This window comes from Hypanus sabinus, chromosome 1, assembly GCF_030144855.1.
Source record: "Hypanus sabinus isolate sHypSab1 chromosome 1, sHypSab1.hap1, whole genome shotgun sequence".
In the NCBI taxonomy this organism is placed as follows: domain Eukaryota; kingdom Metazoa; phylum Chordata; class Chondrichthyes; order Myliobatiformes; family Dasyatidae; genus Hypanus; species Hypanus sabinus.
The window spans coordinates 36811980-36828540 of record NC_082706.1 but is presented as its reverse complement, the minus strand read 5'-3'; the positions used below and the strand labels follow the sequence as shown (position 1 = coordinate 36828540).

At 43.4% G+C, this 16561-nt stretch overlaps 1 protein-coding gene across 1 annotated transcript in view; it reads right to left on the bottom strand.

Moving 5' to 3' along the window:
• Positions 1-16561, bottom strand: part of LOC132392977 (RNA/RNP complex-1-interacting phosphatase-like) — a 32355-nt gene that overhangs the window by 4719 nt on the left and 11075 nt on the right. The window contains exons 6-8 of the mRNA XM_059967624.1: positions 15804-15850; positions 15640-15715; positions 13175-13258 (exon numbers count right to left, since the gene is read on the bottom strand). Coding sequence (XP_059823607.1) covers positions 13175-13258; positions 15640-15715; positions 15804-15850 — 207 coding nt within the window. The remainder of the gene's footprint in view (positions 1-13174; positions 13259-15639; positions 15716-15803; positions 15851-16561) is intronic.

The following is a 16561-nucleotide window of genomic DNA, read 5'->3' as shown; positions in this document are numbered from 1 at the left end:
ACTCGATGGGCTGAATGGCCCTATCCATGCCTTTCACCATGTGCACCACTATAAAATCATCCTTTATTATCAAAGCTCCAAGAAACAAGATTCTAATCAGTTCAACCTTGCCCTATAACTTAGTCCTTCAAGTCCTGACTACATGTTTCAGCACCTTTTGCACTCTTTCCAGTTTAGCAATACATTTCCTACAGCAAAATGACCAAAAATGAACACACCAGTGTGGCCTCACCAATCTCCAGTACACCTGCACCACGACCTCCCAACTTCATATAGCATGGAAGCAGGCACTTGTGCCCAGCTCATCCAGGCTGATCGTTGCCCAGTGAACAAGTCCCATCTGGCTGAATTTGGCCTATAACCCTCCAAATCTCCCCTCTGCATGTAATTATCTAGATGTAGCAGTGTGCTACACGCAGCGCTGAAATAACGACACAGAGTCGGTAAACTGCAGTTAAAAAAGGATTTTATTCGAACTTTGCGGCCTCGCTTTAAAGCCTCCCTGATCCCGCCCTCCCTGGGCGCGGATGCTGTAGGGGGCACGTACTCACAGTCCCACGCGGGCTTTTCCCTTTGTTGGTGAAGCAGACCTGGCGCCCTTTTGGGACTGGCCTTTATGCCGGCGCGCTGGCTATTTGTGAGCCGGTTCGAGTGCGCTAGGAAGTGGGTTGCCACATAGATGTCTTTTAAAAGTCGCTAAGGCGCCCATCTCAACCACCATTTCTGGCAGCTCATTCCAAATATGCACCACCCTCTGTGTGAAGAATCTGTCCCTGATTCCACCTCTTGCTTTGATCTTAAACCTATGCCCTCTTGTTTTTAGCACACTCTCCCTGGGATGTTTAGCTAAATCCATCATGATCTTGTATACCCCTTATGAGATCACCCTATTCAGGAATTATGAAATTGTGTGAATATAGCAGATTTTAATTCACGCAAGAACTAGTCTTCATTTCTAAATTTAAATTGCAAGCAGTAATCAGTTTTTAGTTAAAAGGGCAGCTTTTCAAACAGCACCGTTGACAGAGTATGGACTGCTGGCCCACAGTAAGGGGCTGGCTGCTCAAAAGATAAAAGTTTGCAAAGCAAAGTGACCATGAGATATTCTCAACTGTATCAGCCAAAGTTAAGACAATGGGGTTATGCTAACTGGCCTGCAAACCAGGCACCATGGCTAAGTTATTTGCACCATTGTGACTGAGTTCAAGCTGGCAGACAAGACTGATTTTACCACTTAGCATATGGTCACGTATAGCTGCTCAATCAATAGTTGAAATATTTGTGTATTCAACAACCGCAGTAACAGCCTTAACTTTGGGAGCCTGGGATCTCTGTACCCAAAAGCTTTTAGACCCTCTGTATGAATTACTTTGTTCCAGCAAGGGTGTTTGAACTTTCGGAGTCTGGCATTGTAGAAGTGTAATTCAAAGGAGTCTCTGTCAACCCAAAGTATTGAAGTAAACAAGTCATTGTAACTATTGAAATAGCATTGAATCACCTTTCATCTTAACAGCATAAAACATGATGAACTTTGTGTTTTAAAGTCTCTATCAAGAGGGTCTCAACAGAGTGTGCCTGCTTGTCGTGATGATTAAAGACCTTTATATCACTAGTTTCAGTGTCTCTCTGGTGACTTAGATTACAGTCACAACCACCCCTCAATCTTCTACATTACATGGAATGCCGTCCTAGCTTACACAGCCTCTCCTTGTAACTCGGGTCCCAAGTCCAGGCAACACACTGCTAAATTGTTTGCAAAGCCTTTCTGGTTCAATAACAAAACTGTACTCTCGTACTCAGACTGATAAAGGCCAGCGTGGCAAATGCCTTCTGCAGGAAACGGTGCCTGTATGTCAGCTTGTCAAAAGGGTATAACCGTAATCACAGGTAATTCCAATCTACATATTGTCTGGGGAAATGAAACTGATAAAGGCGGCTGAGATAAGAAACATAAAGAAAGCGTTAGGTTGCTGGAATTGCACGTGCTGGAGTCAAGTGGGACTCAGTCTGGAATTCCATGATAGGAATAATTAATTACCCTAGAGCAGGGGTCGGCAACCTGTGGCTCCGGAGCAGCATGCGTCTCTTTCATCTCTGTGCTGCAGCTCCCTGTGGCTTTGGAAAATAAATGACGAGTAATTAATTAAAATGTATTTCATGTTAGTTTGTTAGTTTTTGAAATGTAATTCTAAATTTGAAGATTATAGTGATCTTGTACAATCTAAATAAAACATGTTTTTTGTCACTATTAATATACGTCACTACTGCCAATGCCTGACACCCGCCAGTGCGCGATTTCTTTAATTTTTCAATCCGAGTTAGGCTAACTATGGATAATTCTAAAAAAAAGAAGAGTGACTGAAGAAAACAAAACGTTTAATGATAGATGGGCAGATCCATTTGCTTTCAGTGCTGACGAGACTGGTTTACCGGTATGCTTAATATGCAATGAGAAACTAACAAACAACAAAAAGTCAAATGTCGCAAGACATTTCCAGGATAAACACGCAGCCTTTGCTCAAAAGTATCCGGATGGAGATGAGAGACAAAAGCGTTTCGGAACTGATGCGGAAGGTTGATCTGAGCAAAAATAACTTCAAGAAGTGGATGAAGTCTGGAAAATCAACTACATATGCTAGTTTTGTTGCCGCTCAGGAAATAGGCACGGGAAGCAGTTTACAGATGGTGAATATATAAAAGAATCTTTCATTAAGATTTCAGAACATCTATTCACGGACTTTAAAAACAAGAGTGAAATTGTGCAGAAAATCAGGGATATGCACCTCTCTGCAAAGACTGTCAAAGACAGAACCATAAAAATGGCAGAAGACATCACAAGACAGCAAATTAAAGACATCAATTCAGCTGTGGCCTACTCGATTGCCTGTGACGAGTCTAAAGACAAAGGTGATATTGAACAAATAGCGCTGTTCTGCCGGTATGTAAACTCTGCCGGGCCACAGGAAGAAATGATTGAGTTGATACCTCTAAAAGGCCAAACACGAGGGGAAGACATCTGTGAGGATGTCTTGAATTGTTTAAGAGCCAAAGGAATAAAGACCACCCACCTGGTGTCAGTAGCTACTGATGGGGCACCAAGTATGACAGGAGCTCACAAGGGATTTGTGGCTTTACTGCAGAAGTCGCTGGACAGAAAGCTGCTGACTTTTCACTGCATCTTGCACCAAGAGGCACTGTGCGCTCAAACATTTCCTCTGGAATGCACAGAAGTAATGGATGTTGTCATTCAGATTGTCAATAAAATAATGGCAAAAAGTTTAAATCACCGTCAATTCCGTTTGTTACTGGATGAGCTGGAAAGCGCATATTCTGATCTCCTGCTGCACAACAAAGTCCGGTGGCTGTCCAGAGGGGAGGTGCTGAAACGCTTTGTCGCGTGTCTGGAAGAAGTGAAAGCTTTCCTGGGCAGCAAAGGGCTCACCTTTCCTGAGCTGGAACAGCCAGAGTGGCTGGAAAAGCTACACTTCTTGGTAGACATGACAGCGCACCTGAACATGCTGAACACAGCTCTTCAGGGGAAAGGACGCACAGCCCTGCACATGTTGGAGGATGTTTTGGCATTCGAGCGCATGTTGACACTGCTTGCCAGAGATTTACAGAAAGGCCCATTGTCTCACTTCCCCAATTTGAGAGAGTTCAAGCAAGCTCACAACATGAGATATTCGGAGTACTGACATTTTGCAATCATCGCAATGCAAACATCATTTGGGAAACGCTTCGGTGAGTTCAGAGAGGGAAAAAAAAAAAACACATTATCCTTCCCGGTCACTCCCCTAAGCATCGATCCATCCCTACTGAATACGACTGCATTGGCAGGTGTGAGTCAACCTGATCTTGAGATGGAACTGGCCGACATAGCCGACAAAGACATATGGGTGTCCAAGTTTAGACGCTTGACAGCAGACCTTGAAGATATTGCCCGTCAGAAGGCCGTTCTTGCTCAGAATCACAAATGGAGTGATATTGAAAACCTCCTCAAACCAGAAAAACTTGTGTTCGTAACATGGAATGCTATCCCCGACATTTATGTAACCATTAAAAAGTATGCGCTTGGAGTCCTGTCGATCTTTGGATCCACAAATGTATGTGAGCAGGTGTTCTCCAACATGAACTTTATTATCTCCAACATGAACATCGCGCACGCCTCAAAGATGACAGCTTGCGATCCTGTGTAAAGATGAAGGTGACGTCATACAGCCCTGATGTGCAGACGCTGTGCGCTGAGGTCCAGGAGCAGAAATCCCATTAACCAACTGTGATAAATATTTTAATTGCCTATTATTTTACGTATATTCAAATGTTTTCATTGTTCAGTGAAATAGTCCTTTTATTTTTCAGGCTGACAGCTGGCTGACGTTATTTTTGGTTTGCTGCTGGCGGACAATTTAAGTTCGGCGTTTTTCATAAATACAAGACGGACACTGAGTATTTTACTTAAAAGTAATCTTCAACCCAACATCTTTTTTTCGGAGTTCAAAATGTTTTTGCTGCATGCAGAAATGTAATTTCGTTTTCTCTGCAGGAGTTCATTGATTTCATAAATGCAACACATTATAGTTTGTTTATACATAGCAGAAAGGCAAAAAAAAAACGTTGTATGCAGTGTTATTTCATTTTAAATGTCAAACGGGCTTTGTGGCTCCCAGTGTTTTCTTTTCTGTGTGAAACGGGTCCAATTGGCTCTTTCAGTGGTAAAGGTTGCCGACCCCTGCCCTAGAGGATGCTTCCCTTAGCGGGGAATTCTAGGACCAGAAGCCGTAGCCTCAAAGTAGAAGGAGGTCCTTTTAGAACAGAGGTGAAGAGGTCTTGAGCCAGATGATGGTGAATCTGGAATTCATTGCCACAGATGGCTGTAGAGGGCAAATCACTGGTATACTTAAAGTGGAAGTTGATAGGCTCTTTATTAGAAAGGGTCTCTATCAGCCATGATGAAATGACGTAAGAGACTTAATGGGCAGAATGGCCCAATTATTTTCCTTATGACACTGACAACAAAATAATTGTAATTTTGCCATCAGATTAACAAAGAAAACACTTTGCAATGAGAAGAGGAAGAATTATGCACTCAGCAAACTCACCATAGACTAGTCATGAAGCATAGGAATGGCTGGCTCAGGTAATTATTACCCTCACCCAAATGAACGCCTGTATAACAGTGGGAACCTGGACTGCAAGTGCACAGCATCTTGAAAGTGGTGTTACGAATGAGAAGCAACTCTGATGGGCAGAAGGGTGCAAGGCCGCTCCCCCCCCTTTTGAGAATCGCAAAATCGCTACTATTTCGGGTCTGATACCAAGGAAATGAGAGAGAGACAACGCAGAGATACACAGAAGTGGAATGTCTCCTCCTAACAAAAGCGGAACGGAACCACTGATTACTGCAATTGTCTCTTGGAGAAGGATTGTGTATTGAGTACTGTTCTATTCATTGAAACCCCTCGGGGACAACCATAGTGGTCTGGTTGATGGGTTGCATCATCCCAAACTGATTGACATCTGAGACCCCGTGAGTGGGGATAAAAGTCGGGTCTGGGGAAACACCCCTCAGACGCACCAGGAGAGACGCTACGAGACCAGTGGGGGCTTGTGTGTGTGTCCACCCTTGACTGGGTGACGAGTCCGCCACGGAAGAACAGTCTAGCTAAAGGACGGAGGGGTCATCCGTGAATGGCTACAACAATGCATCGACGGATCGAGAGCGTAAAGGAAAGTCGGCAAGTCAATAGCTGTTTCTCTCTCTCTCCAACAATTGCAACACCGCGACCAACAACTACCGCAGCCTGCATGAACTGAACTGAACTTTATATTTCCATCTGACAATTCATTATCCCCTAGACAACGATAGAGCTTATTTCTTATTGATTATTATTATACCTGCACTTTTAGGTTTAATATTGATGATGTATATTATCTGTATATTTGCATTGATATTATTTTTGTGTATTTTTACTAATAAATACTGTTAAAAATAGTATCATCAGACTTCAATGGATACTCCTATCTTTGCTGGTAAGACACCCAGTTACGGGGTTCGTAACAACTTGGGGCCTCGTCTCGAGATTTGATACCAAATTGGAGGGCCAGTTAATCGGGCTTTTAAGTCCAGACTTGGATCTGGTTGCGCGGGTAACCAGACGGGAAACCAGCAAAGATGGACGTAGACGAATTTACACAAAACCCGACTTTGAAGGCGCTAGAGGCTGCCACAAAGACGGACTTGGTAAACATTGCGAAAGGACTAAATCTCGCAGAGGTGAGGTCGTCAATGAAAAAGTGGGAGATGCGGAGGGCCATAACTCAGTATTATATTGAGAAGGATGTGTTTTCAGCTGAGGTATTGGAACAGATACCTGAAAAGGTACCAGCTATTGGGACGGCTCAGTTAGAGTTGGAAAAATGAAGGTTGGAACAGAAGAAAAGGGAGTATGAGCTCCAGCTAAAGGAGTTAGAGGCGAAGAGGGAGCATGAAATTAGGTTAAAACAGCTGGAAGCAGCTGAAAAGGAGAAGGAAAGAGCTGAAAAACAGAAGGAGTATAAGAAGGAGAAACAGAGGCAGCATGATCTGTTTTAATTGTGGAAAGGTGGGTCATATTGCATCTAAGTGCTTTGCTCCGAGGAAGGAGACAGGAAAAGGGAAAGCAGCAGTCCCTACAGGCTGTATTGAGTCGATCAGCAAATCGACGAGAAAGCCCCAGGTAGATAAAATACAAGAGGGGCATGAGAAATTTATTTCAGAAGGGACCGTGTCTGTGAAATAGGGAGAAACACCAGTTCCAAAATCTAGTACCTTACTGAGAATCAATGACTGCTCAGCTCCAGTATCTCTCCAGATCCGCACTGGAACTGGTCCAGTGTCGATCTGGTTGAGACGTTTTTATCGACCCTGTACCAAGAGGGGTTAGGGGATGGTAAAACAGAGAATAGGAAGGTGAAAGAGTGTAAAGGAGAGGAGGTAGACCTACCCTTAGCCAGGAGGGAATGTATAGAGGCACGGAGTAAAGATGAGAAACAGATAAGGCAGTTAGGAGGTCCAGGGTTGGACATGGATGATCTGTCTGGCTTGACAGAACTGTTTGAAGAAGTTGAAGAATTTAAATGTGTTCCCGATAATGATATAAGGGCAGTCCTAGATGAAAAGGGTGCCATTACCTTGAAGGAGTCTGCTGGGTTAGTAGATGAGGTTGTTTGAACCCGCAGGGTTGAGTTTACTCCGGAAGGGAGATGCCCAGAGAGTAACTGGGTGGATCAGGGGAACTCAGAATTTGAAAAGGGGACGGGTATTGACAGCCTGGAAGAGGCTGATGTCCCATCTGAGTGTGTTCAAGATGTGGATGCACATGGTACTGAACCTAGTAAAGAAACTCAGGAAAAGTCTGAGGTATCTGATTTAGTTGAAAAGGAATGCAGTCCTTTTGGGTCAGATGGACTTGGTTCAGTGAAGAAAGGGTTAACCTTGGTACTAGAGGGAAGTGAGAATTCCCAGTTGTTTGTGTTCAAAGGTGTGTTAAAAGTTAGTGAGGAGATGGAAGCTGGTCATGTGAATATTATTATTGAAGGGGAAGGGAAAAGTGTAGTTCCTAAATTGAATAAAAAAAATTTAAAGTCTGGATTGGTTTCAGAAGCAGTAACCAGGCTGAAGGAACAATGGCTTGTTAACAAGGTGCCTGTGAATCAATTTCAGTTTGGTTTGGAATGTAAAGGTGCCCCACTCGCTAATGTTATTCAAGGGTGTGCTGTCAAGAGGCAGAATTTGAAATGTTGTTTGGACAAAGAGGGATCACTTGCAGATGTTAAACTGAAAACTAATAGAATGAAGGGTCCTGAAGATAAAACTAATGACTTGCTTAAAAATAAAGAATTGTGCGGAAGTTCAGAAGATGGGCTAAGTTTGGAAAACATTGTTGATAAAATGACTCCTATGAAAGGAGTATGCAAAAGCCTATTCTACACTGGTGAGCAAGCTAACCATGTGAGAGTTAAATGGAAAAGAGGTAAAGGTTGACAAAATGCCACTTTAAATAACAGGATCTGGTTTTGAGGGATTTCGACAAAGCATGTAAATAATAAAGACAACACCATGGAAGATTGACTGTTGAGTTTAAAAGTAAAATAAAGATTAGTATTTGCATAAACTTTTGTAATGTACTACAGAATAATCACACATGTATTGGTTCACATTTTGTATTATATACTTAAGATCACAACCCTTTAGTTTAGTTTTTGCTGAAGAAAAGGAATAAAAAAATAAGTGGTTATTAAATTGGAGTCTGATGCTACAGGAATTTATTAAGGTACAAGATATTAAGATACTAAAGGAAGTGTCAATGTAATCGCTAACTTTTTAGATGCTAAATTGAATGTATAACTGTATTACTGTTTTTGTATTGTGTTAAGATTCTGAAATTCGGTAAGACTGTATTAGTTAATTTTCCCCTTTTGGTGAAAATTCTTAGAAGGATGGGGGTGATATGAATAAGGAGCAACTCTGATGGGCAGAAGGGTGCAAGGTCGCCCCCCCCCCCACTTTTGAGAATCGCAAAATCGCTACTATTTTGGGTCTGATACCAAGGAAATGAGAGAGAGACAATGCAGACATACACAAAAGTGGAATGTCTCCTCCTAACAAAAGCGGAACGGAACCACTGATTACTGCAATTGTCTCTTGGAGAAGGATTGTGTATTGAGTACTGTTCTATTCATTGAAACCCCTCAGGGGGTAACCAGAGTGGTCTGGTTGATGGGTTGCATCATCCCAAACTGATTGACACATGAGACCCCGTGAGTGGGGATAAAAGTAAGTTCTGGGGAACACCCCTCAGATGCACCAGGAGAGACGCTACGAGACCGGTGGGGGCTTCTGTCCACCCTTGCCTGGGTGACGAGTCCGCCACGGAAGAACGGTCTAGCTAAAGGACGGAGGGGTCATCCGTGAATGGCTACAACACAACGCATCGATGGATCGAGATCGTAAAGGAACGTTGGCAAGTCATTAGCTGTTACTCTCTCTCTCTCCAACAATTGCAATACCGCAGCCTGCTTGAACTGAACTGAACTTTATATTTCCATCGGACAATTCATTATCCCCTAGACAACGATAGAGCTTATTTCTTATTGATTATTATTATACCCGCACTTTTAGGTTTAATATTGATGACGTATATTATCTGTATATTTGCATTGGTATTATTTTTGTGTATTTTTACGAATAAATACTGTTAAAAATAGTATCATCAGACTCCAAAAGATACTCCTATCTTTGCTGGTAAGACACCAAGTTACGGGGTTTGTAACAGTGGCAACACATGCTGGTAAGGTGGTAAAGACAGGGTACAGCATGCTTGCCTTTACCGGCTGGGAATTGAGTACAGAAGTTGTAAAAAGGAGTAAAACACATTGCAGCTGTATAAAACTCTGGTTCGACCACATCTGGAGTACTACACGAAGTCATGGTCACAGCATTACAGGAGGAGTGCAGAGGCAGTGGGAAGATTGGCGAGAAGTTCGTAAAATTATGAGAGCTGCAGAAAAGACGGTCTTTTCTGAGAGTAGAAATACCAAATGCTAGAGGGCACTGCCTTAAATTGAAAGGGAAAATTTAAAGGAGATTTATGGTATAAGTTTTTTTTAAAACAGTGATGGGTGCCTGGAACATGCTGCCGGGGAGACAGTGGAAGCAGGTAATTATTCATTTACAGATACAGCATGGTAACAAGCCTTTCCAGGCCCATGAGCCAGCACTGCCCAATTACACACATGACCGATTAACCCATGTCTCTGAAATGTGGGAGCAAACAGGAACACCTGGAGTAAACTCACACAATCGTGGGGACAACTTACAAACTCCTTACAGACAGCAGCCGCAATGAAACCTGGGTCACTGGCACTGTAATAGTGTTATGTTAACCTCTACACTATTGCCCTGTCCCATATGATTACAACACACAAGTGAGAGCATCAGCTATTAGCAGATCTGTGGTTTCAGAGTCACGCAGTACGGAGACAATTCCTTCTGACTACTGGTCCGCAATGACCATCGAGCGTCTAACTTACAACAGTCTGGAAAACTGACTGTAGAGTTATTAAAGGACCGTAACAACAAACTGCAGGCCAGTGAGCCTAATATCAGTGGTGAGCAAGTTATTGGTGGGGATTCTGAAAGAAGATCCAACCGCATATGGAAAAGCAGGGCATTGGTTATGAATAGTCAGCATGGCTTTGTGCGTAGGAGATTGAAACTCAGATTTGACTGAGCTCTTTGAAGAGGTGACAAAGAAGATTGACAAGGACAGGATGATAGATATTGTCAACATGGACGAACTAACACTTTTGACAAGATCCTGCAGGGCAGGCTGGTCTAGAGGTGAGATCACATGGGATCCAGAGCTAATTCATTGGATACAAAGTTGGTTTGGTGGACAGAGTCAGAGGATGGTAGTGGAGGCTTGTTTTTCAGATGGGAGGACTGGGTCAATTGTTAATATAGGCAATGAAGACAATTCTGGATTAGAATGAAGACAGCAAGATTATTAAACTTGCAGATTACACCGAAATTAGGACAGGATTGCTCTGTAAATAGTAGGGCCCTGGAGAACGTTGTACAACAGAGAAACCTAGGGTACAAGTACATAGTTCCCTGAGAGTGACGAAGGCACGCCAGCGGCTCTGCTTATTAGGAGTTTGAGTTCGGTAGGTCACCAAAGCCTTTTGCCAATTTCTACAGGCGCATGATGGGAGACCATTCTGACTAGTTGCATCACTGACTCCAATACACAGGAACATGAGAGGCTGTAGAGTTGTAGACTCAGCCAGCTCCACCACAGGCACAACCCTCCCTGCTGCCTGGCACTGTTCTGGCGCAAATCAAATTTCGTGGCATATCTGGCAAAAGATTACTTCCTGCTTTGCTCAGCAGCACAGAGACTGAGATCATACCACCTTTCACTGCCTCGCAAGAGCTGTCTTTGCCACGACTGGAAAATCACTGTACGAGACTGGAAAATCACTGTACGAGACTGGAAAATCACTGTACAAGACAGGAGAATATCCCAACCTCATCATTCCTCAATTCTGTAATCATTATGGGCGCCACCATCATCGCCGAAGAGCTAGACTCCACTGAACCCTGGATTGGACAAGGCCCAGTTCCACCACTCCTTGTTTGGAGGCCGCTCTAACCGAGCATAACGAGCACTGGAATCAACTGGGAGCCAAGTCTAAAGCATCAATCAGGATGTAACTCCCTACTTAGTGGGACCTTGGTTAGTTGTAGGAAGGAATAAACACTCCACCCCTCCAACTACACAAGTAATCCAACTACAAAATAGATTCAATGTTTTGGTCGGGCAATTTTCCCTGTTGACTGGCTTGTCTCATCCTCCATTGCACAGGGAACCAGACACTCCACTGTAAGTGGTGAGACACTCTCCGCCACCAGCTACACACCACTCGGACCACCAGTAGACACCTCCACACCTCCACTGTGCCCCAAGAGGGGTACCCTTCTGGCTACCTCCCGGGCTGCAACACCATCGCAAATTCCACAGTCTTACAGGTTCACAGACATACCTTCAAGATTCAGAGGAGTAGACTTAGGATGGAGATGAGGAGGAACTGTCTTTCCCAGAGAGTGGTGAACCTGTGGAATTCTCTGCCCAATGAAGCAGTGGGCAATAAATATATTTAAGACAAGGTTGGACAGATTTTTGCATAGCAGGGTTACTAAGGGTTATGGTGAAAAGGCAGGTACACGATGAGTCCATGGCCAGGTCAGTCATGATCTTATTGAATGGCGGAGCAGGCTAAATGGGCCAGATGGCCTGCTTTTGCTACTATCTCTTATGTTCTTCTACACTCCTAACAACACTGATAACTGGCAACTCCATTATCAGGAACATCAAGACATAGCTAAGTGTAACTGTTTTCCCAGCACCGAACTCCCTTGCCTGTTAACTGACCACCCGTCTGTAAAATGGATCGTTGTCCACATTGTCACAAATGGTGTTGTTCAACAACTATCTAAGCTGCACGAACGTACAATAATGATTTCTAAAAATCAGTGGCAAGGACTTTTTATCTCTGGACCAATTCCTATGCTGGGTTATGGATCTGGGCGTTTTAACAGCTCCTCAGTCTGCATGATTGGCTTCAGATGCAACGTAAAGCACGGAACTTTGGTTTCATTGACAACTTTAATCTATTCTGGGAATGTGCCACACTTTTCAAACCCAATGATCTTCACCCAAACAGTCTGGGTTCACGGATACTATCTGCAAACATATTCCACTGCACTCTGGTAAACCCATGTGGATGACTATTTACAGAAACATAGAAAACCTACGGTACAATGCAGAGCCTTCAGCCCAAAAAGCTGTGCCGAACATGTCCTTATCTTAGAAATTACCTAGGGTTACCCATAGCCCTCAATTTTTCTGAGCTCCATGTACCTGTCCAGCAGCCTCTTAAAAGACCCTATCGTATCCACCTCCACCGCCGTCGCCAGCAGCCCATTCCACGCAGTCACCATTCTCTGCGTAAAAAACTTACCCTTAACATCTCCACTGTACCTACTTCCAAGCACCTTAAACCTGTGTTCTCTCATGCTAGCCATTTCAGCCCTGGGAAAAAGCCTCTGACTATCCACTGGCTTTCTTCTTCTTTTTTAAATTATTAACCTGACGGTATCTTGTCATGCAAAGTTCCCAAACCTTGCTATCCTCATGAGAATGTGCAGGTTCTGAACTCTAACCAGCTGGCCTTTAATCTGTCCCCAAACAGCAACACTCAGTTCATTTTCCCCAGATCCTACTCAATATTGTTGTCATCGACCTTCCCTCAATATATAACATTCACCCAATGACTTCAGCATAACTAAGAATTTTAAAAATTATTAGTTATGCTTATCCACTGACACTTCAATCCAACTCATCCACCTGAGTGAATCTCATCATATTTAATGCTTGAATTAGTTAAAACTTGCACAAATTACCATGCTTGCCTGTGCCTGCTCCACCCCACCCCCCCACCCACGTTACTAGTGTCAGCTAAAGATCTCACATCCAATGGACACTGAATTACCTGCAACAGAACAAGCACAAAGAGAGGGTGCAAACCGTTATACCAGCACCCGCTGGACATGCCACAGGCCATTACTCACCTGTCTTGTGGTGCAGACATAGACTGCAGGCTGAATTGTCCCATCTGCTTTGTGCAAATAGTCGGGATATCAATTCCTTTATTGCTATGAAACAGAAAAATCATACATGAGATTGCAGGGGGAACATGACCTCCTTTTGCCAAATACAGTAGCTGTGAAGAAAAGAAACATTAAAAGGGGATAATTTTAAATCCAATTTCCTTATGTCACTTTGCACTTGGTGCAAATAAACCCTACTCTTCTTCAGCAGAAACTTCTACTTCTTATCAAAACCAGATCAAAGCCTGACTGAATTCTTTGAAATTGAACAAAGCACATTGACAAAGATGGATGTGATGTGTATAGATTTTAGTAAGGCATATGATAAAGTTCCCCATGGTAGACTTGCAGAATCAAGAGGCATGGGATCCAGGGAAACTTAGCTGTGTCGAGTCAGAATTGGCTTGCTCAAGGCAGAGGGTAGTAGTAGCCGATGGACAGTATTCGGTCAGGGGTGGGGGAGCCATTGGTATTTCACAGGGATCGGTTTTGAGATTCCCTGCTCTGTGGTTTTTTTTTATACAAATAACTTGAATGAGGAAGAGGAAAGATGGGTTAATAAGTTTGCAGATGACAGTTGGTGGAGTTGTGGATAGTGTGAAGGGATTTTGTAGGCTGCAATGAGACACTGGCAGGATGCAGAGCTGGCAGGTGGAACTCAAATTCCGCTTTCCAAAATGAATAATTTTTCTGAGTCAAAGTTAAAATACTAGATTAATGGCAGGATTCTGGGGTATGTGGAGGAACAGAGGGATCTTGCAGTTCACATCCGTAGATCTCTCAAAGTAGCCGCACAAATTGATAGGGTTGTTAAGAAGGTGTATGGTGTATTGGGCATCATTAGTTGGGAACGGAGTTCAACAGCTGCAAGGTAACGTTGCAGCTCAATAAAACCCTGGTTAGACCATACTAGGAATATTGTTCAGTTCTGGTTATTTCATTACAGGAAGGTTTAAAGAGGGTGCAGAGGAGATTTTCCAGGATATTGCCTGGATTAGAGGGCACGTCTTATGAAGATAGGTTAACTGAGCTAAGACTTTTCTCTTTGGAGTGAAGGAGAATGAGAGATGGCTTAATAGAGGCACTCAAGATAATGAGGCATAGAGTGAGTGAATAGCCAGAGTACTTTTCCAGGGCAGAAATGGAGATAAATATTGAAGATCTTTACACAGAGAATGGTAGGTACATGAAACACCTTACCAGGGGTTGTGGTAGAGGATATATTACAGGCACTTTAGACACTCTTAAGTAGGCACGTGAATGATAGAAAAATTGAGGGCTATGTAGAAGGGTTAGATTGATCTTAGAGTAGGTTAAGGCATGGTGGCTGTATTGCGCTGTGTTCTAAAGTCAACAGGGAAACTGCAAGATCTGGCTCCTCAGACTACTTCCCATCTGTGACCTGGAATCATCTGATCAGCCGAGACGTTTCCAACACTTGAAAAGTTTATGTCTCCATTATGGCTTCGGAAATTGTGTCTCCAAAATCTGATCCGTTTTTCTGGGGGAAGTGACAAGGGCAGGGCAGTGGATGTTACTTTCATCAACTTTGGTGGGGTCTTAGATAAAGTCTACCATGGTAGACTAGTCCAGATGATAGTGATCACAAGACCCCGCTAGACATTAGTAACAAAGTCTGGTTCACAGGCGAGACTGATTGCAGGGGAGGCATATTGCCTCAGTTGTGGCTATGAGATGTCAAGGCAGAGCTGCTCTCCACTCGGTGGGAAAACAAGCTAGACCAGAACAACTTCCCATCAGTCTAGTCATGCCACACAGGGACATGACTTTTCTTTGTGTCTGTACATTTTTTCTGAAATCATAACCGATGTTTCGCACACTTGCCTTCATTAGACAGTGCAACAAGTGTCACGTTACAACTGTGCAAGACATTGGTGAGACCACACCTGCAGTATTCGTGCAGTTCTGATCACCACACTACAGGAAAGATGTGATGAAACTAGAGTGAGAAGGGATTCGCAGTGATGCTGTCTGGACTGGACTGGAGGGTGTGAAAAATAAGGATAAGGAATTCTAAGGACCAGATAGGCTGGAACTGTTTCCCTGAGAGCATTGCAGGCTAAAGGATGACCTTGTAATATCATGAGGAGCATAGATAAGGTCACAGATTTTGCCCCTAGGAAAGCAGAGTGTTTATGGAGAAAGGGAAAAATACAAAGAGGGGCTAAGGGACACATTCTTTCATACACAGAGGAAATAATACAGGTGGGTACGAATATAACGTTTACAAAGACATTTGGACAGGTTCATGGACAGATATGGGCCAATGGGAATAGCTCAGGAAGGCACCTTGGCTGGTATTGATGTTGGCGCCTATGCCGCTTCCGAGCTGTAACAGCTATGACACACAGAAACAGGCTGACACATCAGGATAACACAGCAGCTGAGTGCGTTGTTGATCTTACCTTCGATGAGGCCCCTGTAACAAATCCTGAATGTAATTCTGCCTCTCAATTGGATGTCCACGGGATCTATTGAACACTTGACAAAAAGAACCAGGGATGAAGAGATTTTAGATTTTGATGGACAACAAAAGAACAAGTCCAGGTGGTGAAATCCTAAAACTTACGGTCAATCGCTTCATGAGGGTCCATTCCATCCACATCAACCAGATACCTGAAAGAAACATACAGCATCAGCCAATGTCCTTCCAAGTCCTATTGCTCTACGTACCTACTCAATACCACTCAAAGCTTGTCCCTCAAGTTCCTCAGAAATATTTTCCCTCTCATCCCTAAATCTATGCTCCACAGTTTTGGATTCCCCTACTTTGGGGAAAATGTTGTCCACCAAATCTATGTCCCTCATGATTTCATTCTCAGGTGGTCAATTACAGAGAAAGTGCAGGGCAGATGATTAGTAATGTGCAAGATCACAATGAGCTCAACTTTATCTTAAACTAGGGGAGTGTCCAACATTCTTATAACAAGATTCTTTGTGATAAAAGGGAAATAAATTTGTCCAATCTCTCCTCAAAGCAAATCCAGGCAGCATGTTGGTGAACAACTTCTGCATCTGCCTCAACATCCCTCCTAAAATGGAGCAAGCAGAATTGAATGTAGTGCAGAGTTTTATAAGTCTGCAACACAACGTCCCAACTCTTGAACCTGATGTCATGACCAATAAAGGCAAGCAGACCACACAGCCACTTTACCACCTTATCAACTTGTGCAGCCACTTTCTGGGAGCTATCCACAAGATCCCTCTGCACATCCCTCAACACTGACAACGTGATCTCCTAATATTCAACTCCTCACACTTGCTCAAATTGAACTCCCTCTGCCACGACTCTGCCTGAAATTGTAAGTGCTCAATACATGCCAGACC